Here is a 27,379-nt window from a genome sequence, read left to right on the forward strand (position 1 = left end):
TGTCATACAATGTATGACAATCGGATTGCAACATAACATTTGTTTACATTTAACCACCTGGTGACAAAAACTCGGGGTTAACCATAATTGCAAAAGTTTTTAGCCCGAGCATGCTCGGGCTTAACGGCAAGGTGGTTAATAATAACCATAAATGTGTCAGAGCGAAAACAAAACACAAATGGAGGATAATGTGATGTCAGTCAGATGACTCTGCAATGCTCCTTTGCTGACACTGAATGCTGTTGAATCTCATTAACTAATGATGAAATGGTAAGAAACATGTTTCATAAAAACTGGCAGAATCTAAGCCTGATCATGCTGATTTGTAACCAGTGTCATGACTGCCTGTGTCTCATGGGCCTTAGGATACTGTAGTAAGCAGACAGGTCCATAAGGCACCTTACTCTTTCTGACCAATGATACTATAATGTTGTTACAAGTTTTCTTTCCTACTGCAGTCTGCTATACATTTCTGATAGCGCACCTATATATTAGAGATAATATTATCCTGCAAAGGAAACATAGAGCAACGGCCAAAGAAACAAATGTGCTGCATGATGAATACTTAAATTGGTCTTACTGACTGCAAACAAAATAGGAAAAACACTGAAGCTCTAACATTTGTTTAGTACAAATGGGGATACAAGTTGGAGTATACCTTTTTCTTAAACCAAAGGTAACTAAGCAGAAAGTCAGCAATTCTTCCATCAAATAACATCCTCTTTACTGGCAACAGTTCAAATCAATGCAGTCCAAGCACAATTTGTTTCTGACCACAGACAGTCCTTTATTGGTAACTTGAAGACCTAGTGTGGCCCAAAATGTCATTCTTTAGAGTAATTCTATATGGATAACTGTGTTGATGGCTTACTGTTGTGGTAGGAAGAAAACTGGTGTCCTATTATTTCAAATTCCTCACGGGACACTCAGGGGTCTTTGCCAGTCACAGGATGGCCATGCACCATACATTTTTACATTATGGAATGTATTACTGTATTCTAAACTTTAAACCCAGCATAGAAGGTAGCATCACCGGAAGCAACACTGTTGGCAGAGGGTTTGATGACTGTAACGCAGAACAGTTATATGTTACAATCTAGATTTTTTTTTGTTGATTCCAATAAAAGGTAAATATATTGTAAAGGTAAATATATTGCTCTTTCTCTCTCCTTATTTCTCTGTCTGTGCTCCTGTACCTTTTCACTTTATTGATACTCTCTGGTGACATCTCACCCAACCCTGGTCCCCCACACAGCCTCCACTTTCCATACACTCTCAGTAAGACACTCCCTTCAAGCTCTTCGGGGCAGGGTCCTCTCCTCCTGTATCACTGTCTGTATTAGTCTGTCATTTGCAATCCCTATTTAATGTACATCGCTGCGTAATATGTTGGCGCTATATAAATCCTGTTTATTATTAATAATAATAATAATAATAATAATAATAATAATTGTATATATGGCTAGGGGTACTGTCCCAAATAGCTCTATGGCTTTGTTTTTGCCATTGAACATAGACACAAGTTGTACTGCCAAGACTTTGTAAATTTTACAAAACAGCTTGCCTGATTTGTATTTAGATTCTTTTCCTTTAATACCTCCTGAATCACTGACCTAGAATGATCAAGCAGCTCAGGTGTTCACCTAATGGCTACACAGTTAGCTCCACACTTGTTTCAGGTGTATGACTAAAACAACTAAAAACCGAAACATCAGCTTTAAATCCAGGCAATTAACATTCTTTAGAACAAGCTCAGCAGCTTTTAAGTCTATCTGTGCTAGGTCTCTTTTAGGATGCTCTTTGAAATAATACAAAGCATTTAAAGGGTCAGACCAACAAAATGTATATTTTCCTGATGTGCAGATCCCAGGTTCATATTCATGAAGATACTCCAATAGCAAGATGCCTGCCATAATTCTTACTTACAGCTGAAGGGGTTAGATGTTCTCACCATTCTTCGCATCTATGTATTTCTCCTGCTGACTTCTTCAATATATAAAATACATTCCCAGAAAGAGTTAATTGCCAAAGCAGGTGGGCACACCTAGGAACTTCAAGTATCGCGGCATGAGAGTGCCCAAGAATAATGATAAACATATTAACACGAACAACTGTTTTTGGATATATATATATATATACACACACAATATTTAAATATAAAACAAAGCAGGTCTGGGCAAATGTTTTTTTTATATTACCTATTTATTATAGAAAATATATATGTTATAGTAATGAACAATAATTTCAATGGAGACCTCCATGCAAACAATAGTTAACAGAATATAAACAATTACCAAATGGTTAAACCCTTAAAACAATGTGAGTTAAAATCATTACTCTACAACATTAAACAAAGAGAGTTTGTTTTCTTATTGTCGTCCCCCCACCCCAAGAAAAACACTGACAGGAATGCTACAGAAATGGAAAGTCCTGAACTCCTGTTTTCAAAAGCAACATACAGTGGAGAGTGGAGAACACAAGATTAAGCTTGACTTAACTGGGCTGACATTCCAAACCCCACTCCACCCAAATTAAATCATCAAAGGGAAATGATTGTACTCTGAATACTGATACCAAACTTGCCAAGAAAAGCAGAGGTTTTTTTAAGCATTTTTTTTTCTTTTTGTACTCAAGTGTTAAAAAAAAAAAAGTTGTGATATTTGCATTTGTTCCAGCATAAGATGCATGACAAATCTGGACTGCCATCTGTCTGGATCTGGTCTCAAACATAATATCATTGCTGATGGCACAATCAAAGCTGCCATTTTGTGGGGTGTAGTTTGTTTTCAGAGCTTGGACAAGCACTAGTTTCCAGTTCCCACTATATAATAACTAGTAGGTAAAGACAATAATTTAATAGTGCCTGAAACAGAAACTGCATGCGTTTATTAATAGGATTCTTTCTTTTGCGCCTTCAGTGCATAAGAGGATGAAAAGAATATAGGCAAATTAGTCATTACAAATTACACAGATCTTGTGATGACACTTGTATAAAAAAAAGCAGATGACAATATGTAAATCGTTCTTTATGATATTCTATATAAGGTTTATACTCCATTTCATTTGTTATTCGCCTGTCTCCCATTCTGAACCATTCAAGAGTCCATCATATAACAATAATGTCCCCCTCTCTTCTTTATATTTACTATAAACTAGATTCAAAGGGCTTGATTTATTAAAGCTCTCCAAGGCTGGAGAGGATACACTTTCATCAGTGAAGCTGGGTGATCCAGCAAACCTGGAATTGATTTGTTAAAAGTCATTTGCTATTTGTTAGCAAATCTTTTCAACCCTGGACCAGATCTATTCCAGGTTTCTTGGATCACCCAGCTTCACCGATGAAAGTGTTTTGTCTGCAGCTTTGGAGAGCTTTAATAAATCAGGACCAAAGAATCCCAATCACTAAAAACTCCCAGAAATACTTAAATGTAGCACTTGCTGCTCAAGTGGTGAAACAAAGATACATATACATTCTCAGACACTTAAAATGATATGATTGACATGTGATGTTGTGTTTGAGAAGGGCTGACTACACAAAAGCCAGTAAGGCTGGAAAGCCTACTATTTATTTAGTCAGTAAACTTGTAACCCAAAAACAGGAAACACTTATATTGTGAAAGTTACAAGCACAAATATGTAATACATTTCAGCTTACAACTGCTTAGATCTAAAGGTTGCATTCAATCTTTTTTTAAAGCTTGGGTTTATTATTTTCACTTGGACTATGTAAAAAAATTCAACCTGATTTGGAAATTGTATTTTTGGAATTTGTTTTTGTTTGTCAGGTACAGTAAAGCCAATCTAGCAAATCACCTGGCAGGTGTCATCATCCGATGCCTAGATTGGCTGAGCTCTACTATATTTGTTGTTGACATATATAGTATCTGATGTTGGATTGGATCTCCCATCATAATTATCTGATCACCACTACCAGTAACACACTTCCCATCTTAGGGTTACAATGCTTACCCACTGTATTGCATATAGAGAAGCAGTGTTGATTCCTGCTGCTCTCTAGATTTGGATAAAAAAAAACACCTTTTACTTCTATTACATAGAGAGGCGTTGTTTTGTAGTGGTCACAAGATAGCTAGGTAATGTTTGAGATTTTAGCTCAGTACACAGGAAGTTACAAGGACACAAGGTTTGCTTGCACAAAAAGTACTGAAATATGTCATGTTTTTGTTTTTACACAGCTTCAAAACTAAAAGGTTTTTTTTTGCCCTTGTAAAAAAAATGCTGTGCATAAACAACAGATAAAATGTGGATGGAGATAAGTTACAGGTGGTACAACAGAGCTCAACCAAAATGCTCTGTGACCTCTCCTTAATCCTGAACAGAGAATGGTTCACCTATTGTGCTATACATGGTAATTATTTCAGGGGAGGATGAAAGGCGGTGACAAACCCTGTGTCACGCGTATAAAAATTTTGTGTACAAGCTACTGAGGAACAAACGTGAATTCTGAATTAATATATGGGTGGAGCAAAGTACAAAATAATTATAGAAAACACAAGATCCTTATTGCAGGCTAAAATTATAGATGTAAGCTTCTCATACTTTTGTATATCAATAAAGTATTTATGACACTTATACTAGCTACATTTTGTTTTATGTCAAAAGAGCCTAATTTACTTGAAACACCTGTTTTATTATAATCTTTTTTATTGAAGACAAGCGCTTTTCAAAATCTGTTAAGAACTTGTTTTGCCTAATGTCAATCAGACTCAGTAACTAGGTGTTCTAACGGCTGACACAGAAAACACGGTTTAATGAAGTTGGGGACTTTCATTTATTTGTTAGGATGATGTTTTAGATTAAGATTTAGTAATAGAGTTTTAGGCAGAACATCTCATTGGGTATGGGTGAGCTTTTGCCATAATACACTGCATATGTGCTGATTATGGCACAGACTGACCTTTTTGTAGGCATCTTGCAGGAATGACAGTTTCAGACCTCCTTTTGTTTTTCTGCTTTGAAGCTTAACTCCAGTCTTAAGGTGCGTACACACTTCCAATTTTTATCGTTCCAATCGAACGACGAACGATCGATTGGGCAAAAAATCGTTCGTAAAAAAGTAACCAACGACGCCGACGAACGAGGAAACTCGTTGGAAACGAACGACCGGACCGGCGGATCGGATTGGACGACGATCGTTGAACATCGTTCGTGTGTACGGTCGTTCGTTGATCGTCCATGTTCAGAGCATGCGTAATGAACGAACGTTCGTTCACTTTCCTGTCATGCACATAGTTCCTCTATCGCTCAAACGATCGTATCTATTGTGTGTACAATACCTACGAACGATTGTGTCGTTATCTCTATGTGCAGGATCGGTGCTATACGATCGTTCGTAGATATCGTGCAGGATCGTTCGTCGTTCGTTTTCCAACGATAATAATTGGAAGTGTGTACGTAGCTTTACTTTCTTTCACACTGGAGGGGATCTTTCATGCCATAAAATAGTCATGTTTCTTTATAAACTTCAGCCTACACATGAGGAGCATACGCTAGAGCAAGTGTTCTGAGCACCAAGGGTAGCTACATTCCTCCTCTAAAGACAAAGTGCAGTGAATGCAGCCACCTAAGATAAGAATTTTGTTACTGACAAATAGTGCAGCCACCACTTTGATGGACTGGTGAGCTGTAATAAATTCTAGTTTTGTTCTTGAGTTTAGATATGTGATAAGCATTAGGCCTAGGGTTGAGCTTATATGATAGGGTTAAGTGTTGTAGTTATGTTGTGTTGAGTGTTAGGGGTAAAGTTCATTCTGAAACTTGTTTTAGGGAATAGGATAAAGTTGAAGAGTTCAGATACAGCAAGAAATAAAATGAAGTTTAGCAATTTGGAAACAATGAGGCTGTGTTCCACCACATTAGCTGTATTATAAAACACTGCAAGGCCATTTACTGTGAAAACACCCTAAACAATCCTGCATACGTACCCCTAAAAACATCCCTTGCAGCAAACTACAATGCACAGATGGGAACCATCAGTGCATCAATGTGCTTGGAAAAAAATGCATATTTTTGGGTATTGACATGGTAACAGTTCAAGCAAAGTTACTGGGATATCTTAACACACCTTGCATTAAGGCAGCCTTTGATATGCTATAAAGGGGGCCTAAATGTTACTGACACTTAGGGAAGATGTAGGATACAAGGATGAAAGACCCAGGAACCATGGGTTCAAATAACAGATTCTAATGCCTACTGCCAAGAATTCACACAACTTCTTCTTAAATCATCAAAGTATCAAGACTTTTTCTTCCACATTCTCTTGTTAACAGCAGAAACGTGTACATGTTCCTCAACCAAACTGGGATACATTTACACACATCTCTAAAATATAACTGTTTGCCAACTAAAAATGAAACCAATATAATACATATATGGTATATTCAATATAAATGGCACCGCAATGCACCACACATTGTAAGTGATTTGCATGAATGGGGGGTGAATTAGAAAAACTCATTGCTGTGAAGTGAAACATAAAGAATATCTGGTGATTCTGCATGAAGGTCCTTGTTCAGGCATTTTCTATTAGAGGGTGACATCTGTTTACCAACTGCGCCACCATGTCACACATTTCACTGGTGTAGATTGCCAGAATTTGCACCAACACAGATAACGCAGGCACTGCCTATGATACGTTGTCCTTTAGAAATTCCAAGGAGCTCTTTTAAAAAGCATCAGTGTGGCTATATCACTATAAAAAAAGTTTATTTATAAAGCACAGTTATGTGGATTACAAACATGCCCTCCCAGGCACTGACTTAGTTATGTGAGCAGAGGGAAGTCCATGGTACTGCGCTGGATGTACACTACAACCTGACTGTTAAAACAGGTCAAAGTGTGCATAGCTCAGTGTAACAGAAAGTGGATAGTCATTTCCACTCTGCTGTAAATACTTCCCCAAAAGGCTCTTTTTAAAAGTACTGGTATTGCATTATCACCAAAAACAACACATTTATAAAGCAGAGTTTTACAAATGCGTTCTTTAATGTGCCAGCTTTAGGACTCACATAACCACCTCCTCTATATTCCCTTTGTTCACTTTGACCCGTTAGAGCAAACTGTTGCTGCACCTGATTCATGTCATGGTTCAATAGGTGAATGTGATGGGCTTTGGTGTGCATAGTGTAGTGTACAGGAAAACAGAAATATGTACCCTGAGTAAACAACATGCCCCAAAGCAGCTAACAAAAAACAGCAGTATGGCTATAGTGCTGCTTTACCCAATGTGGCATGTGATCTTGTGAGCAGTGAAAAGCACAAATTACAGAAATGTGAGCAATAAAATGCACATTTGAAAAACATATCTCAGTACTGGAATGCTTTTCACTGCTTACAACTTCACATGTCTCATTGAAAAGGCACAAAGTGTCTTCAACTTCTCAAGAGCAATCCTTCCCCAAACTCTCTTTTTATGAGAAATAGAAAAATAATCCTTTCTGAAAACCATTACTATTTTATTTATTGCTTAAACAGAGATGGAGTTTGGCATTTGTTTTAGGGCTTCCAAAGCTTAGACCCAATAAACTCATTCATGGACAGCTTCATTTAAAGTTTTTCACACTTCTTGTGTGTAATGAGCTGTCCATGAATGAGTTTGAAATGAGCAGAACCCTCTTGCCTTCTGTCTCTGATTATATTCTGTATTGCTAGCAATTACTGTACCAAAGCATACCAAGATGCAGACTACAATGGTGCAATAAATGCAAAAGCAAAACCAACTATGTACTCTTTACCAGCAACAACTCTATATGTTTACAATATAGCAAATAATATTAAAAAAATAAATAAATTGCATGAAGAACTTGACTTGCTAATATATATGTTTTTTACCCTGTTGATATAATTTGAACGATTGTAATCTCACTGAAACAACGTGTTTACAGTTCCCTGGAAATAGGCTCTGCCCCTCCCCCCTCTTTTTTTTTTATTCTCTGCAGATTTGCACAACTCCCTTCACAGAGAAAGTACTTCTAGTATAGGATCTTCCATTGCCTGCCTTGTTTTGGTTACCAACCCCTGCACTTGTTCAAATTACAGGCAAGGCGAATTTAGTTCATCCATCCATAAAACAGTGACTGTCAAGTCTACGTCTTCTATTTCTTGGCAGCAGCCATATATTAGATTATCGGTGTAGTAAGCTAGCTGATTACAAAGTGACTTTATTTTAGGATGTCCCTGACAGGAATGCGCTCCTTACAGCAAACAGACCTTGTAATAGAGGAAGGGGGTTTTAAATGACAATCAGCACCTTGTAGAACCCATGGAAACAGAAAAGGAAGTCACCAGCCCTCCAAAATACAGGATTCCTGTTTTTTGTAAAAGCATAGTGTGCTAATAAAGCCAACGTTTCAGGGCTGCGCAGGGTCCCTCCCTAAAAGGCAAGTGACTGTGTTACCTTGAAGAATGAGCCCTGACTGGCCCTAAAATCTTGTGCCAGTGCTTTCACAATAAAGCTAGAATTCTGTATTTTGGAATGCTGGTGACTTTATGTTTTATTTTAAGATGATTAGCTAAGTACAGAGTTAACATGGTAACAGCTAGTGCCTCATTAAAAGCAATATTCATCGAAGGTACTGCTGAATAAATACCATTTTATGTTCAGATGATTATACTTAAAGATGCATTGATTAAGAAACTGCTAGCCACCCCTCCTGAATGTATGATGTGTTCCAAACTCTGCATTTGGTATGAGACGCAACAAATAACAAGAAGTCTGTGGCCATTGTTTTGTTACAATGCATGGCATCCCATGATGCCTGGCACAGCACCTCCCAGTCACCAATTATATTATGATTCCAGTAACTGGTGCATCTCATCGTGGGCAGGACTGGTATCTGGCTGTCTGCATGCAAATCTAGGTTTGCTTTTTAAATTGCTACAAGGAAAAAAAATAAATATTAATAAGGCATCTACTACACATCTAATTCCAGAAAAGCAGACAATAAACAAAGCGTGATGAAATCATTGTCTTACATCTAGCATTGGGACACTGCTTGTTCTGAAGAACTGGTGTGTCATGTTGTAAAGTAGTAGCCATATTTTGTATACAATGTATGGGATATTTACACACAACAGACTGGGCAACCTGATTCAGAGAAAAATATATTCAAGAAACAACACAATGAGAGAAGTAATTGGATATAAAAATGTAGTGGATGAGGGTTTTAAATTTTGCAGCTATGTATACCTAAGATAAGCATCATACATCAATGTACAGAAAACACAACTCCTGACCACAGAGCTAACAATCTTTCAATAGATAGTCTAAAAATTTTAGAATCTGTATTTACATCAAGGACTTCACTAGGGGTAATAAAGCAGTAAATCTGACATTCCCAGGTGGAGAATCATTACTGTCAATCTTGGAAGATTCTCTACTAGGGAATGTTAGATTCTCTGTTTTATAAACAGACCCCCAAGATTACATTCTCATAACTGTGTGTAGCTACTACCGGTATATGCGATTAACATATTCGGAATATGAATTCTTTTTTTGTGTGCTTTTATTTACTGCGATATTAAAGAGAACAGAAAACATATAAATAAACTAGACCAAAAAAACTTTTTCTGGAATTGTTATAACTCCAGTCATAGGGTTCTATTTCATTTATAAATCAGTGAATCTGACAATTACTCAAACATTCCCTCTAAGGAATCTTCCAGGTCCATGTGTTTCAATGGCAGTAATTGATTCCCACCAGGGATTGTTGGAGAGAATGTCAGACTCCCTTTTTTATAAATAAAATAGAGCCATATGACAAGGGGATTTAACAAATACATAAGAAGTTACATTGTAATCCAAATCCTTAGACTGTCAATGGTCCTGCATGTTTTTGTGGAAAGGCATAGAGAATACATAAAAAGGAATTCATAGAATCATGCTGATTGTACCACAGTTATAGATATTGGACAAGAGGTGTTCAATGACTTTCAGGATAATAACCCCCCCCGAAAAAAAAAAAGCTTAACATGACAGATCACAACAGTTCTCTTGAAGCAAACTGCTGATCTGAGGAATTAAGCGTCAATAAAAGAACCCCTTGGTGTAGAATGTGCTGGTGATCCCTGACCTCATCTACTGATCCCCATCCATACAGATCTCATGGTTCATGAAAGTGTATATTATATAAATAGATGGATGGGTGGAACTTGTTTACAGACACTGCATGTCTATGGGACAAACAAATGACTGTGACTCACGGCACAATAGTGCTGTCACACAACACGTTTGTTCCCTAATTTGTGTGTCAGAGTTACAAACATCAGCAAACAAACAAGAGCCTGTACTAAGCAGAAAAAAAGTCTTTGCTCAGTGGACAGAAGAGGAATCAGCTTGTATCAGGGGAAAATCGTGCACTGTGCATTTTTCCTTGTTCGACGTGTTTTTATCTAACATCCACCCCACACATTTCCCACAGAACTGAACAATAACAGCGTGTCTACAAGCAAAACGGCCTGAAAGTTCTGAGCTAATTGGACAAGCAAAAAAGTCCCCGAGTTATTTGTGCCTGGAATGTCTGCTGGCATGCCAGAATTGATAGAGTTTCCTATGCTTTGTGTGACACACACACCCTGTTATTTTCCCAGGCTTGATCTGTGCTGAGAACAGGAGAGGAGCTGAATAAAGTGCATGTTCTCTGGAGCATCCTCCACCATGCACGGCTGGGATCAGTGCTGAGATCCACATACTACACAAATACCACACAAGTACTACACAAATACTACACAATACCACACAATACTACATACGGTATACACCCATAGTACATATATTGTACACACTACGCCTATTCTGATCTGCCCTAGTTAAACTTTGTGTTCTGCATCCAAGCAAATATCAGCATAGCATTTGTGTGCAGTTGCACCACAGCACATTTGTGTAAATAATTATTTTAATATTATCCGTTATTTATAAAGCACCAACATATAATGCAGCTGGCCCATTTCTGCTAAATGCGGGTCAGATGGGTGCCGCCATGGCATACAGACCTGAACATGGCTGCCTTCCATCTAGTGGTCAGTAAGGACTCACTTGGCTGGTAGTTGAATAGGGGCGGCTTTGGGGCAAAAGGGCAAAGTGTGCCCCTTTTCCCCATTCATGGGCTGTGCACAAGTTGCCCCTTTTAGTGCCCTGTCCCGATGAGGCACCCACCTCTCCTGTCCATCCATGGGACCGGCCATGAATTAGGGGCTCACAAAGCGGGTGATGCTGGCAAATCCCCAGTGACACTTTCCATGCCATGGCATGTACAGCCCTGCTGATGCTGGGCACTGTATAGGAGGGCAATGACTAGAAAGAAATGGTGACCCATGGGTAAGTGGGCATAGAGCAAGGTCCGCTCTCCATCCATACCCAGACATCGCACATCCATCCTTTACTCACATATCTCTTCAGCTTCTTCTCGGGAGGTGACTTGATGAGCCAGCCAGTGCACACCACGTCCCCGGCACTCATGGTGAGCCCCTTCTAGCACAGCTCCCACAATCCAGTGTAGCTGCTTCCTCCCACTGACAAAGTCGGAGCTCTCGGCTTCCTTCAGCGGCGTTCAAATGCGGCTCTATGACAAGAAGGAAGTGAAGAAGACATCCCCGGCACGGCCAGCTCCCTCCCCGACACCGAGCACGTGACCCCGCCACCTTCCAAATACAAACACGTGCTCCACGATCTGGACTTGTTTACAACGACTATGGGGGGGGGACGTCACAGCGGGTGTCCTCATAGGGCGCTGCTACTATACAGGTGTCGCAGAGCCAATGGGGTACCGGCATACACCTGTCACTGTGCTTGTAGGGGGCTGTTATATATATGTCACACAGTCAATGGGGTGCCATTATACACCTGTCATTGTGCCTATAGGGGCTGTCATATATGTGTCACAGAGCCTATGGGATAGACTGGCATACACCTGTCACTATGCCAATGGGGTGCCAGCATACACCTGTCACTGCATAGAGTTCTGTGAAACGTGTCACTGTGCCTATAGGAGGTTGTCATAAACCTGTCACTGTACACATATCATTCTGTCATAAGGTGCTGCAATAAATGTGTCACTGTCCCTATAGGGTGCCCGTCACCATGCTCATACGATGCCATAATATATGTGCCACATATGTATCTTCACAAGTGAGATATATGTGCCATATGCCTGTGTGTGGGGAGAGTTTTCGGGATCCCCATTAACATAATATTATCGTACAGTCTATGCCCCTAAGATCTGCTTTTAGTACAATTACATTTTCTGGAGCTGAGTTTGGCACATAAATCACATTTCAACCTCAAAATACAAATGTCAGTTATTCAGTCTGTGATGTGGCGGCTCCATTTGTTTTCTTGATTTAGATTTTTCTCTTTTCCTTCTTTTTTTCCCCCTGGTAATCCTGTGACTATCACATATATCTGGGTGGCTAGGCTTCCTCCTCCACTGCATCAATGGAGGGTTGTCACCCCAGGCTGCACATCAAATATCACATTCCACAAAAAATTTACAAAACTGACTATATTGCTTGTCTTTTAACCTATATATTTTTATATAGAAGAGGTGGCTGCAGATACTATGACAGTAAGCAACAGGACCCTTTTTTACCAGAGACTGGGAATCACATTTTATTCAGGTCTGCATGTTTTCCTCTTCTATTACTATTGTATTTGTGATGTTAGGTTGATTTAGGTTTTTGTATTTTTAGCAAATTTTTAGGCAAATACATTTTTTGAATGAAGTTTTACATTTTTTTTAAAATAACTATAATGAAACAACTCATAAAAATAACTGTCATTTAACTACACACTCCTAGAATATATTGAGCTGGGTGCTCTCCGATAAAGCTGAGTTTACTAATGACAGAGTACTCACAGCTATAGTCATTATCAAGGTACCAGGGGGCACTAGGACAGAGCAGGTTTTACTATTGAGGCACCACCAGAGCATTGCAGATATGCAGAATAATGTGCAAAATAAAAACTAAACCCAAAGTACAAAAAGTCACCAGGAGGGGGAGGTATTTGTCAGAGGAGACATGCAAAGTCTTTTCCTGGTAGGTTTTTGTTTTTTGCTTACCCTGCACAGTGCATGTGCCACACAGTGTGGAAGCCAACTCTATTCCTAGTACCACCATCAATAGACTTGGGTGCCGGAGACACGGTAACTCCTGCACATCATCAGTGACCACCCAACCGTGAAGAGGATCACAGTAAATCCGCAGGACATGGCTGGGAAGATGGTGGCTTTGCGTGATGCAGCAGTGACAAGATCCTGGACCTGTCATCACTGCAAGGTGCTTAAAAAAAGTAAGTGTGCGCCATAATTAGCAGTGCATACTTCCCAATTATGGTAAAAGCTCACCAACACAAACAGAAACTTCCTTCTACTTTAGGAAAATCTAGAAGTGTCCACTACTCATGGACAGGAGGGGTTATTCTTATTGTAACCCAATTAATGAAGATTATGTGCTCGAGCAGCAGTCACCAACTGTGAAAACATTTGGTAGTCTACGGCTCTGGCTGGTGCGCCCCCCAGTGTAATCAGGAGAAGGACCCCGCTTGAAGGGGCGCAGGGCTAGAGCCTCGTCCCCTGTACTGATTGCAGGCTCAGGGCGGTGGGTGGGTTGTGTCTCTGGACACAGGCTCAGACCTGTGATGGGAGAGTGGGCGGGTTCTGGCATCATGACATCACTCAGGGGGAAGTGTCTTCTTCTTTGAGTGACACACAGCTCCCCGTCCATGCGCACTCCAGAGACCGTGAAATTAGTGGTCTATGACAACCAAAAGGTTGGCAACCACTGTGCTGGAGTGTCCATGTGGGTTGCAGCAAATTGGGAGAACATGCCTTAAACTGAAAACCAGGATAGCCAATCACATACCTCTTATTTTAGAAATGGCTTCCACAACACTTGAAAGAAGAACTCAATAAAATCCTCAATGGATTAAAGGTTTATGTGGTAGAAAGAGTTTGGGGATGTAGGAGAGTGAGGAGGCTTCAGTGAGACACTGAAATATTAATAATATTCAATATTGAAACAAAAAAATTGCCATTGTATGAACACAAAATTACAATTTTATTTTACAAAATCAAATCACTCTATCCAAAAACAGATATAAGCTGACTAAATGCTTACATGCAATGGTGATTTTTTAACCCTGGAACTAGCAGTCGAAAAGGATACTGCACTCTAAACACAATTTTAGCTATTATAGTAAGTTGTTATCATTTAATTTAATAATGTGTTTGAGTTTTAAAATTGTAACAGGAATGCAGTGCAGGATTGAGTGTAATGCACAGTTTTGGAACAATATGCTGGATGATATGTTACCTGTGCCTAATTTGGCTCTATGCCATTCCTTTTAGCAGCAGTAGTAAAGGGTTAAATCTGTATTGTTGGCAGGGGGGTTTGTTTGAGGGTTAACCCCTTCAGCACTGGCACTTATGTATATCCAGCATGGGCCAGAGCAGTTTGTACATTTCAGCTACCAGTCTGTTTATTTAATGATAATTTTGTCATTACTCAGGATAAAATCAAGCAGTGTTTTATTTTTTTTTTTTTATTGATTTGACTTGATTTTGGGATAGGTATTGTTTTGAAACAATATTTTATTTTCTATGCAATCTACAGTCAAAATGATTTTTCTTGGTCCTCTGATCGATGTTAGGGGCACAGTCACACCTGCCTCTGAATTGCATGATTCTGAATGGCTCCTGTGCTGGTGCACTTGCACCACAGTGATGGTTCCTAAAGAACGCACATTTCACAGCTGGCAGCAGTGAGCTTCCCTATGGGACTACCACATAGTGATTCCCGGGAGGCTGTGGTTCCTGGCATAAGTAAGCGGTAAATGCACCGCAAATGTGAACCTTGCACTACTGTAAACAAAAACTCGAAAGTTTTGAAAAATGAAAGTTTTGTGTATATTAACACTCTGGCACAAAACACTACAAAGTTATTTTTTTTCCAATTTTGTACATGCAATGTTTAAAAACCTATATAGTCATTGTTAAAAACAGAAATAAAAATGTATCGGATATATCTTTTAGCTAAGACAGTGAAAGGGTTAGTTAGGGCTTAAGGTTAGCACAGGAAAAAAAATAGTAAGGTTAACTATAGGTTAATAAGGTATATTATACAAACAAATTGTATACAAAAGGAAAACCTTGTTTAGGGTTTAAGGTAAGTGTTTCTTACAGAGAGAACATGATTTGAAAGCACTCTAAATTAATATATAATGGGGTCACTAAAGAATCTGAGTTCAGTCTTAACTTTCCTTTTTATTAGTTATCTAATATGAGAATAGTTTTACAATGAAAAAAAAAAGGATAAAATATAGCAAAACAAGCATTAATTATTTAAGTCATCTTCATAAAAAGGCCCAGAAAGCTGGTATAGACATGAGATGACAGAGAACCCATTTGCAAGCCCTGTTTAATGTACAGCACTGCATAATATGTTGGCGCTATAAAAATCCTGTTTAATAATAATTAATAATACCTAAATTTAAAACAATAAATTTGACTCATTACATTTTGGAGGTTCCCTACCTGCTCAAAGTTGCTGTAGATTCAGCTTGTGTTGCTGCTCTGTTATAGTGGGTGGTGCTGACCTGAGATTATTTTGGGAAGTGAAGTTGATTTTGCGTCTCTGTTGGAGAAGGGAACCGATGGTGCTGTTCTGTTGCTGTAGAGCCGGGGTAGGTAAACTCCGGCCTTTAGGCCAGATACGGCCTAGCCGGTAGTTCGTTCCAGCCTAACGCCCCCTGGCCAATCCGGCCTAATGCCAGCTGGCAACGCATGGCTCCGGAGCCCAACCCGCAGATCGGCCAGGGGGCGTTAGGAACTACCGGAGCCGAAGCCTCTGGAGCTCCAGTGCCGCCCCCTTGCAGTTGCTCCCCTATTTACTGCGGCTGGCGATAATACTTCCGCCGCCGTGGTAAATAGGAAAGCTCCCTGAAGGTAAATCCATCTCCTCTGCAATGCATACGGAGGAGAGTGATTTCACTTCCCTGGTGGTGGGCGGAGCCATTAGGGTGGATCCGGCCTAGTGTGCTCCCACTTATATATATATATATATATATATATATATATATATATGTGTGTATATATACAGTTAACAGAATAATTTTACTTGTACTTGCAAGTGTTCTTTAAAGGAAATATGTAATACAGTAATCTCACAATTACCTATGTCAAAACAAAGGGGATCTTCAAGGGAACCGATATCACCGAGTCGATATAACCGAGTCAATAGAGTTCTACATGTAATAGTTTCTCTTTAAGCATGATTAAAATCAACTATAAATTCAACAGTCTTTTACAGGAAAAAATACAGCTGTGTAAATGAAATTATAGTACTTGTTTTGTAAATTAACCATTTTCTTATTTCTGTATCACATATCTTTACTGTACATGAAATTGGGGCTGGAAATTTAGGGCTAAAGCAAAACATGACCAACCTCAACAGAAACCCATTCTTAGAGTCAAGTATGAAAACCCCATACTTCACTAATCTCTGTAGGTTCCTTACTCGGTGCTTCTGAAAGGAACACAGAGTAAGCACCATCTTTGAAATATATCAAAAGAACAAATGGAAATATTTTTTTTTTTTAATATGTAGACATTAGCATTGTAACCAAAGCCAATAGAGAGTCATAGGAATGTTAGAAAATCATTTTCCCAGTATTACAGGGATAGGAAAAAAAATTGGATTCTTGTGATAACAGATCCCCCTCCTATTGTGTGTAAATTCCCCTACCTACCAGATTGTAAACTCCTCAGGGCAGGGTCTTCCCCTCCTCCTGCATCACCGTCTGTATTAGTCTGTCATTTGCAACCCTTATTTAATATACAGTGCTGCGTAATATGTTGGCGCTATATAAATCCTGTTTATTAATAATAAAAATAATAATAATAGTATTAATAATAATATTGCTTACTATTTAAAATGTTAAAAAAGTTGCTAGGATGCTATTTGCTGATTATCTAGGATTACAAAAAGCTCTGCACCCCATTATCTATATAAACACCATAGTGACTTTCTGTTTAACATTATTTGCTTTAGGCTATGCTCTTGTAAAGCCTTGGTCTGGTGCCAGGGCTCACCTGGCAAATCAACCAATCTAACCCTTCATTCTTTACCTACAGCAAGGCCCTGTTCAGTCTTTGGAGGTTAATTGCACCATCCCAGGACATGGTTGTCCCCAAGACTTCAGTGTGCAAATCTGGGAAGCATTGACAAAGGACCAGGAGCCCACAAGGACAGGGCTTGGGACACAATGGGTAGTCAGACAGTCTGGTCTCAGTTGATCCATGGATAACACAGCACAGAAGAGTCAGCAGAGGCAAATCCAGGAAACGAAGCCAGGGGTCAAGCATAGGATGTCAGTCCACCAAACAAGGTATCTGAGATTTAAGACAAGCATAGTCTGAGTCAGAAGGTAGTCAATGCAGCAAACTATCACAGAGCCAGAAAAGAGTCAACAACAGTAATCCAATAGAATGACCACACTACAAGCACATTCGACAGGCTAATCAAGGAAATTAGCAGAAAAAGAAGGCTATAAAGCCCTAACAGCCAATGGCAGGGTAAGATTGGAGCCAGGAATTGTTCAGTTCCCAAAATCCTCTTCAGCTGCACACAGTCTCAGAGTATGTGCTGGGGATGCTGAGAAGGTTCATCTCAGGTTGCACGGCTAAAGGGAAGCAGAAGATGCTGTGAGCTGCTAAGCAGAGGGTAAACAACAAAAATAATTCATCTCCTTGCTGCTGTGACTACTAGACAGAAAAAAAATAACATGACATTTGACAACTATTGACTTTTTAAATTGTATTTGATATTCATTTTTTCATAAGATATCCTGCAATATTATAGTTAAATTTACATGTAAGTTTAATGCAAGAAAAGTATCAATTTTTTCAGCTGCTGTTATTTTCTAGTCTAGGCTAGTATGTGTTAGAAAACTCATTTACACAGTAAGAAGATTGCTATGACAATAATATTCAGCTGACAATATATTTGATGTCAGAACACACATGCTTCTCCAATACGAAGTTAAATTGGCATGACACTTTTTCTTGAAGATGGGAACAATTAGTGCCTGTGTTGCTTATCATTCTGCACCAAGTAAATGTAATGTTTTGTCTGTGATGCCTTCTGTTAAAACCGCTACTGCCTGAACTAAACTTTTCAGAAATGTTCACATTGAATGTGAACACGGTGCATTGAATGTACTTTATTTTATTAAATTACCTCCCATCACATATATGTAAAATTGCATGATGCATTGCTATTTTTTTTCATAATACAACAAATCAAAATGTCTGTCTCAGGCAAGGGTTTAAATAGGGACAAACATTAGCAGATCCAAAAGCTCCAAAGCTGATAATAAAACTGTGTAGCCATTACATAACCATAGAATGTAACAGTTGGGTACAAAGATAGAATCCCATTATTAGGGATATAAGGATATATAGGCATATAAAGTAACTAACAGACGACACTGTAATAGGCTGCATATGAACATATACATACAAAAACTTATATATAAACAAAAAGTGTATTCACCAGGCATTAAAACACTACCCCATAAAAATAAATAAAACAACCAACATGGTATCAAACATCCAGGACAATACTTTGTAGTAAACTGCATATTGGAATAGCACCATTGGTATAACTTAGAAATTTTCCAAAAGCATAGCTATAAAAGTGCTCAACACAAGTCTGTCAATGTATTTATTTATGTATTCTGGATGTAACTAAAGCTAAGCAATCATTACTAATAAACTGTATTCATAAAGTGCTACCATATTACGCAGCGCTGTACAATGCAAATGACAGACAGATACAGATAGTGACACAGGAGGAGAATAGGACCTGTCCAAAATTGTTTACAATCTAAGAGGTCAGGGGAAGGTTGTACACCAAAGGCAGGGGGATATGGAACGGTAGGTAAATAGTGGGGTTTTAAGAGACAAAAGAATATGGGTAGGTATGTTTGAAAAGTCTTGAAATAATGCATGTGATAGGGTTATGAGTAAGAAAGACACCGTAGTAGGAGCATTAAGTTATTAAAAGTGTTGGTGGTGTGGATAATACCCTTATCTTCTGACAGCTCATTAGCAGGTGATCCAATCTCGGTACAGAACTGATAGACAACTGTGGTCAGACACCTAAATGGGCAAGGTGACAGACAGAATCATGTTACAAAATACATTTCACAGTCAAATTCCAGAAAGCAGTCCAATAATGAAGTCAAGCAAGGGACAGACAAAGTGAAACTGTTGATCATGAACAGGGTGAAAGGTAAAATTATACTTTACAGTAGTTAATGAGGTCAGGTATGCAGGCTTAGGTGTGGCTGCATTTCAATACAGAGATGTCCAGAGATGGTGATGGAGAGCATATTCCAACAGTCCAACACGAATTGCAGCAAGGCATTCATAATAAATGGCATGTCAATGTATTGCAACAGATGTCTCTGTAAAATATATAATGGTTTACTAAAACAAAAAAAATGTGACATTGTAATATGACTTAACTTCGAATTCTAGTTATTATTTGATTATTTAAATTCTGCATGTGAAGTTGTGTAAAAAAAGCAAACCCTTTACTATTTGTTTTAAACAAGTTCCAGTCTGTTTGAAGAAATTGCATTCAATGTATATGTCAGGGCAAAATAAACTGCAAGTACAGATAGAATTTCAGATAGAATTTTTACTTTTTGAATGGCACCACAGTTTTTTTTCATAGACTTCAAAAACTGGGGTCAGCCCAGCCCAACTGTCTTTTGTTTAAGAATTGAATTCTACTCATCCTATCTCCACAACATAAGGACTAAATGTTATGCCCTGCAAGATAATTGAGATGAGTTCTTGATATAACACTAGAAACGTATACAGTACAGATTTGAATTTCTGACATGATAAATATTTTCTGCCATTGTTGTGAATTCTTGGGCGAGCAAAAGAAAAGTATCAGCTGCTGACATCATTAAAGAGTAAATTTTCACTGTGATCATAAAGCAATAGCTCCTGCGCCATCCTGTCTTCATCTTTCTAGCGCAAACTGGACACCGGACACCACCATCTTCTTCCTTCTTCTTTTTATGTCACCCAATCTCACACTCCACAGGTGGGAGATAAGGTGACACGACTTTTTGTAAATGTAAAAAAAAAAATGTGCTGATCTCACTGCGCTTGTGTGAGATTTTGACGATTTTGAGGAAAGCTCTTCTGTGCATGTACAAGTTCTGGCATCTGCAGTGTATGCAGACCGGAGCCTACTAGAGGCTGCAGCAGTGGTAAAGAAGAAAAAGGAGGGGTCCCCCCTCTTCAAATTAAAAAAAAAAAGTATTAAAAAACAACAAAAAGACACCCCTTTTTATAATGTAAAAAATGTTATAGGTCTGCTGTATAACTTTGCATATTGGAATAGGGCAAAGCACTGGTTCACTTTAGTGATGAGACCAATATTGAACTCTGAAGACAACTTTCATCAGTCCGGGAAACTGCACATAGGTCTCACTTAGATCTTCCAACAATAACTAGGATATAGATCTAAAACACAGGGATAAGTCTACCTGTCAATGGCTACAATAAAAAAGTGCTGGAGTGGCCATCAGTCTCCTGACCTGGATATCATTGGACTCATTTAGGGAGATCTATAAAATGCCGTTCATGCAGGACAACCCAAAAATTATGGGACTTGGAGGTCCTTTACTGTAATGATTATCTTAATCATCTGAGAAAATCAAGAGCCTTGTCTACAACTATCACAAAATTCTGCATGCCATCATTGATGCTAAAGGGTGCAATACACATCATTACAAATTAAGGTAATGCATACAGGTACCATTTTATTTTTTCCTCATTGCTATGTTTTGTTTAATGATTGTGCTCTTCTAAGATGCCTTTTAATTTATGTTTATGTTTATTAAATGTTAATGTTTAATAAATGTAAATAAAATGAGTTTTGCCTGATCACTTTTTTTTTTCTTTAAAGATTGATAGACATCTCACACATTCTGTCAGGGTATGTGCAACTGAATAATATATTTATATACATATTTGCATTGAAAATAGGAAGCTGGTTGGGAACAGCAATGACCACAAAAACACATGTGAGAATTGTCATTTCTGTACAGAGGTAAGATTTTATGTCCTAGACTTTTCCTTACATGGTATCTGCTGGTTTTTTGTCTAGAAATGAAGAACTGGAAGAAAAATCCAAATGAGTACAAACAAGTATATCATGCTGTGATTGGAACATGAGAGATGCAATCTGCCTGGAGGAAGGAGACTGACTGATAGGCATAATAAGCAATATTCAGCATGACTATGATGCAGTGCTCACTTCCTGTACATTATAATTAGCATCATTTGTTTTAGCAAAAAAATCTGCTTTTGGGACACCTAGGGCAAAATGCTACATTTTAAACTGTATTTAACCTTAGGAATAGGGAGGGATCAGAAGAAAAATAGTCATAAGAAAAAAAGTCATAAGCTAGGAAGCTAATAATTGGAACTACTTAAAAAGAATATGTCTATGTAGAGATAAAGGAGTTAGTACTGTTTAATTTTTGACTTCCATCCTTAATTCTTCTTTACTACAGTGACTTACTTTAAGTCACTGATCTGAACCAGATATGTATATATTTATTTGTTAGAGGCCAGATTGTTAGGCCAACTTATGAAAACAATTAAAATGACAGTACTATTAAAAAATCAGCAATATCAGAGCCTTTATTTGTATATTAACAGACCCCAATTAAGTAAAAAATAAAATAAAAAAATGCCTATAGCATCACTGACAGAATATCCCAAAAAGTGGGATGTTAAAAAGCACTCACTTTCCCTTTTGTTAATGTAAATATGTTTTACACAGTTATGTTGTTCTTATAGTTTTACACAAACAAGAGAAATGTATAAACATTAAGACATGGCTTTAAAACAATGTGGCTGCCCACGTATAGTAGGGGTTTGGTTGAAAATATTATGCAAGTATAACAAGAGACATATAGGTCATATGCCACAGGACATTTGCGTCCCAGATTACTGCACCTATTATTTAATTTATTGGCCTTTGCAGTGGTATCACTACATATTCTTCCAACCTTATCATCAAATATGATATAATATAATAATGGGTCTATTTATCAATGATTTTACCCACAATATTTACCCAAGACCATATTTTCCTAATTGAAAATGACTAAGGAAAAGTTGTTTAAATCCTGGGAGAAAAAATGTACAAATAGACCACTTACAGTGTACCAAAACCCAATAGCAAATATGTAACGTATTACAGCATTCCAGTCCATAGGTGTAGTGGCTATATTACTTGTTTTTCACGCTTTTCGCCCTTTTTTACCTGGTGATCCTGCTGGTAACATCCTGTCTTAAGGTAACAAAGGTACCCATGGACATAGGATGCCAAATCAGGCAGATGTCTTTAAAAACAGGCAATTCTGTATTGTATAAGAGTACTACAACCAGGGGTGTAGTCACAAAAAAAGAAAAGGGTGCCCACCCCACTACACCCCTGCCTGTGTCACTCAAATGGGAAGAAACTTCCCCCAAAGTGATGTCTTTCTACCAGACCCTGCCAACTCTTCCATCGCAGGTCTGAGCTTGTGATGGGAGAGTGGGAGGGTTGTATCCAGAGACACACCCCGCCCACTGCCTGCGATCAGTACAGGGGGCGTGGCCTTCTGACCCCGCGGGGGGGGGGAGGCAGACCGGCCAGAGCCGAGGACCACCAAACACTTTGTAAAAATAAGAGTGGCATGTGTTTTTCGGAACTCAGAATTTGCCAAAATCATGTACAGATTTTGTGTTAAAGGCGTGCTATAGCTGTTCAAATGGTCGGTAATTGGGTAATGTATTTTTACATGGGAACATTATACCATTTGCAGCTACCACTATGCCTGCTGCCACCTCAGCTGAATCACATCCCCTGGTGGCATGCATGTTACAGCAGCGGCTGCGCATGTCAGGGCAAGTCAGTGAGCTGGCGTCAGAAATAGGTATATAAGGGGAGATGGACCAAGGGCTTGTCTCCAGTGCTAAACCATCTTATTGGATAGTACAGCTAGGCCATAGTGAGTCTGTTTTGAGCTAAAGATGAGTAGGCGCAGCTGTGTAAATAAACCAGACAATTTTTGCTACATTTGTGATCAACGCAAGAACCTAACCAAGAGGGTGAGATTTGCTTCCAAGTATTACTTTGGATGTGAAATTGGAGATCAGGATAAAAGCTGGGAACCTCATATCTGCTGTCAGGTGTGTTATGTTGGCCTATCCATGTCGGATAATGAATGTTATGAACCCCAATTTGAAGAGGGTAAGCCACATTTAATAAGCCAGTCAGATTTAGATCAGAAGTCTGAACTGTTAGCCTCCAGATTAAAGGGGTGGAATGACAACTTCACACTTTCGTGATCGGCACACAGTTTGCAGGTTATTACAAGCTGGAAAACGACATTTACTTTTGTACCGACATGAGTGGTCTATGAGTGGTGCGAATACATACAGATCAGTGGAGATTGTTCATAGCAAGTTTGAAAGCTGTATTACTGCATACAGGTAACGAAAAACCTTCAGTTCCTCTTGCTAATGCCGAGGGAATGAAAGACATACAAATCCATGCAGATTGTTTTGAAATTCTTTAGCTATTCAGAGCACAAGAGGAACATTTGTGGTGACCTAAAGGAGATGGCACTTCTTCTTGGCCTGCAACTGGGATACACAAAATGTATGTGCTTTCTGTGCCTGTGGAACAGTCGTAATGACAGCAACCATTACAAGGTGAAAGAATGGCCACCCAGACCTGAACACACTGTTGGCCAGTACAACGTGAATCACTCATTGATCCACATAAAGTTTGCCTTCCGCCACTTCACATTAAACCTGGATTATTGAAAAACTTTGTGGTTGCAATTGATCGTGATGATAGGGGTTTTCAGTATCTGAAGGACAAGTTTGGAAAAGTTATACCAAATGCTAAACTAAAAGCAGACATTTTTGTTGGTCCCCAAATCTGCAATTTGATGCTTGATGCCACTTTCAGAGACAACTCAACCCACTTGAACTTTCTACTTGGGATTCATTTGTGCTAGTTGCACAAAACTTTCTGGGCGAGCTGAAAACCATGATGAACTTGTGAACAACATGCTAACTGCATACCATCAACTTGGCTGCCGAATGTCACATAAAATTCATTTCTTACATTCCATCTGGACTTCTTCCCACAAAATTTGGGTGATGCGAGTGATGAACAAGGGGAGAGATTCCTCCAGGACATTTCTGTTATAGAAACAAGATATCAAGGCTGGTGCAACCCCAACATGTTGGGCGACTACTGCTGATTTTTGCAAGTGGAAACAGCAGGGAGGCAAAAACGTAAAAGCAAGTGCCTGAAACACTTCTGAAGTGTACATGTGTGTTGAACAAGAACTCAGGTGATTTTTGTGTGATTGTATATGTTGTTGCAACATAAAACTACGTTTTTGTAATGTCATGAAACTATGAGGCAAAAGTTAGTTATGTATAAAGATTACATAGTGACTGCGGAACGAGAGAATGTAGCTAATTATGTCTATACGCGTAATTACCTTAGGATCCTGACATCCTCTGAAGATACAGACTTCAGATTTGGATTCAGCACACTTTGAATAGGACACATGGATTAGACCAAGTAGCAGACAATATTTAAAGCAGAATGCTGATATCTATGTATTTTTGATTATTTTTGCTTAGTATTCATCTAAAGGCCATTTCAGATTTACAGTTGATTGTAGTATTCTGCTGCAGGCTCAACTGACGTCCAAACTGCTCCTATTCAACTGAATGGTAATGGTTATTGCACATTTCCAGAAGACTCAAATCACTGTGAGCCGTGCCAAATCTGTTTGTTTTATCATACATGGGCAAACCAGTGCTGCATTCTGAGCAATGTCGTGTTCTCTCTCTCTTTACTCATTCTTCTTTAGAAAAACCATAATGCTTTCCTATATCGTGGAGGCACTCTCTATTAGCCCCCCCCCCCATGTACATTTTTTGCTGGACACAATGACAATCATTCCAGATCAAATACAGGTCAGAATGTCAACTTAAGGTCAAATAGAATAAATGTGCAATACTTTCCTACATAAAGGTAGATCAACCCCTAATTTGCAAGTAACCTAATACTATGACCAGCCATATTATTATCATTACTATTAATATTGGTATTATTAACTAGCTGATTACCAGGCGTTGCCCGGGTATTTATTTATTGCAATTTTATATTATACTATTATTTTATAATATAAGGTCTCATAGTTGAAATGTGTCGATGCACTTCCAAATGATGGTGGAACATAGCAAGTTTGGTTGAAATTTCACCATGCATTTCCTAGTGATCGCTTACACACATCTATATATATAACACATACATACGTCCAGATATAGCTCTGACATATAGCACAGCGCTGTACAAAGATGACTGGTGCACTCATTGTCCCCATGTCTTTTCAAGTGATGGTGGAATATACACACATACATCCAATTTTTTATATATAGATAATAATGAACAGGTTTTATATAGTGCCAACATATTACACAGCGGTGTACATTAAATAGGGTTGCAAATGACAGACAGATACAGACAGTGACACTATCCCAAACACTGCATCCCCGCATGTCTTTAAAAAAAATTTTTTTTTTATCAATGGCCACCAGCAGATTAAAGGGGAACTAAAGCTCCACTTTTAACAATCAACAATTAGGAAGGTCATTATTGCAGAAAGGGACAAGCGATGTCTCTTCTTTAATAATCCCCCCTACTAGTCTAATTGCTCTGGGTTTCTGGCAAAAAGCTGAATGGCTCATGAATAGCAAGGGATTTAGGTCATCATTGCCCAGCCAATCAAGATGGCCAAAGATCCACTACAGGAAGAGAATACAGAGGAAGGTGGTGGTGCCCTGTGAGGGCATGGTTACAGGTGATTAACACAGGTTTACTTCCACTTTAATAACAATGTCATGTTAATCTTTTTTAAATCTCTAAGATAAAAAAGGCAAAGAAAGTAAAAGTGTGGCTATGCATGTGAGGCATCCACTGCTGAAACAGATTGTTGTGCCAGAATTATCCCTGCTATACAACAACAGAGCAATGAGGGAGTGAAGGAAAGGTGCAGGGACAAGCATAAATTAATTTTTTTGCTCTCACATGCATGACCTAAGTAAAGGATCCTTTTAAAACCAAACCCCCCAAAACTGGTCCAAAGAACCAAAAAGTGATGTCAAATTTCTCTAATGAAACAAAGGAAGAAGCAACCCTTTTCACACTTTCAGTAGCGTCAGGAATGTTTAGAGCATGCTTGTCCAATCTTTTTATCCAGAGGCAAGATTGTGCCTCTTTTGTGTGCATTTCCTTTACCTGCACGCTATTTTGTTCATTTGTGTTTCTCTATGGTATTTTCCATTACCTGTTTACTGGTCTGTTTTTGCCTTTTTCTTATGTATGTATGTATAGCGATATGTAGTTGCTGCTTTGGCTAATTTGGGGCATAGTTTCTATAAAGTTCAAAATTTTTATATAAAATTATTTACCTGATCACATTCTTTGCAGTCTGTATTACTTTAATATATGGCTACAGCAACCATTGTTTTTTTCATTTGCCCAGTCATCCTGGTTCCTGAACATCTTCCTGTTTTACTTCAATTTTGTGTCCTGGTTGTCCATAGACATGATTTAAGATCTACTTCTGGTTACCTATTTGTCTACTACCAGCCCTGACCTTAAGATAGAAGTGTTTTGTAGATTTCTTTCTAGACAATAACATGGATCTCGTAACTCTTTTTTGCCCTTGAAAAAGAGGGATTTGTAAATTAAAAAAAAAAGGAATATGTTGACTTGACATGCAATGATGATTGTTCACATGCATGATATTTGTTGAGACACATGTTAATGAACCTTCCATTTTGCATTAGAACTGTACAAATAAAAACAAAAGTTTAGGAAATATTTTATATACGTTCTAAAAAAAATATAGTATTGTAGTCCCTTGGTTCATTCCCTTTTTGAATACTAAATCATTTTACCATATTGTTGTTACTTTTCCCAGCAATCTATTTCAAATTATCAAATCTAGACAGTCTGGTTGGTTCAGCCACCACATGTGCTACATGTACATGTGCTTTTGGTGCATTAGGTTGGCATTGAGGAATGATTTCCGAGAATTCCCCTTTACAAATTAAAGAGCAAATAAGACAGAGAAAGGAAGAGAAATAGAGAAAATGATAAAGAGAAAGAGGAGCAAAAACTTGCGTTATGTACCATGGAAAATCTTACCAGCCTACCCAAACAGATTATATGCATATTCAATGTCTTC

The 27,379-nt window shown here is 38.5% G+C and overlaps 1 protein-coding gene and 1 long non-coding RNA gene across 3 annotated transcripts in view; one reads left to right on the forward strand and one right to left on the reverse strand.

Moving 5' to 3' along the window:
* GAB3 (GRB2 associated binding protein 3) overlaps nucleotides 1–11,628 on the reverse strand; it is a 90,549-nt gene extending 78,921 nt beyond the window's left edge. For both annotated transcript variants that reach the window (XM_072430939.1, XM_072430941.1), the window contains exon 1: nucleotides 11,405–11,628. In XM_072430939.1, the coding sequence (XP_072287040.1) occupies nucleotides 11,405–11,476 (72 nt within the window). In that variant the 5' untranslated portion in view covers nucleotides 11,477–11,628. The remainder of the gene's footprint in view (nucleotides 1–11,404) is intronic.
* A 1,413-nt stretch (nucleotides 11,629–13,041) lies between these two features.
* Nucleotides 13,042–20,973, forward strand: LOC140343488 (uncharacterized). Its single transcript, XR_011923348.1, has 2 exons — nucleotides 13,042–13,306; nucleotides 17,148–20,973. It is a non-coding gene; the product is annotated as an uncharacterized lncRNA (long non-coding RNA).
* Nucleotides 20,974–27,379: the final 6,406 nt, after the last annotated feature.

Source organism: Pyxicephalus adspersus, chromosome Z (assembly GCF_032062135.1).
Source record: "Pyxicephalus adspersus chromosome Z, UCB_Pads_2.0, whole genome shotgun sequence".
In the NCBI taxonomy this organism is placed as follows: domain Eukaryota; kingdom Metazoa; phylum Chordata; class Amphibia; order Anura; family Pyxicephalidae; genus Pyxicephalus; species Pyxicephalus adspersus.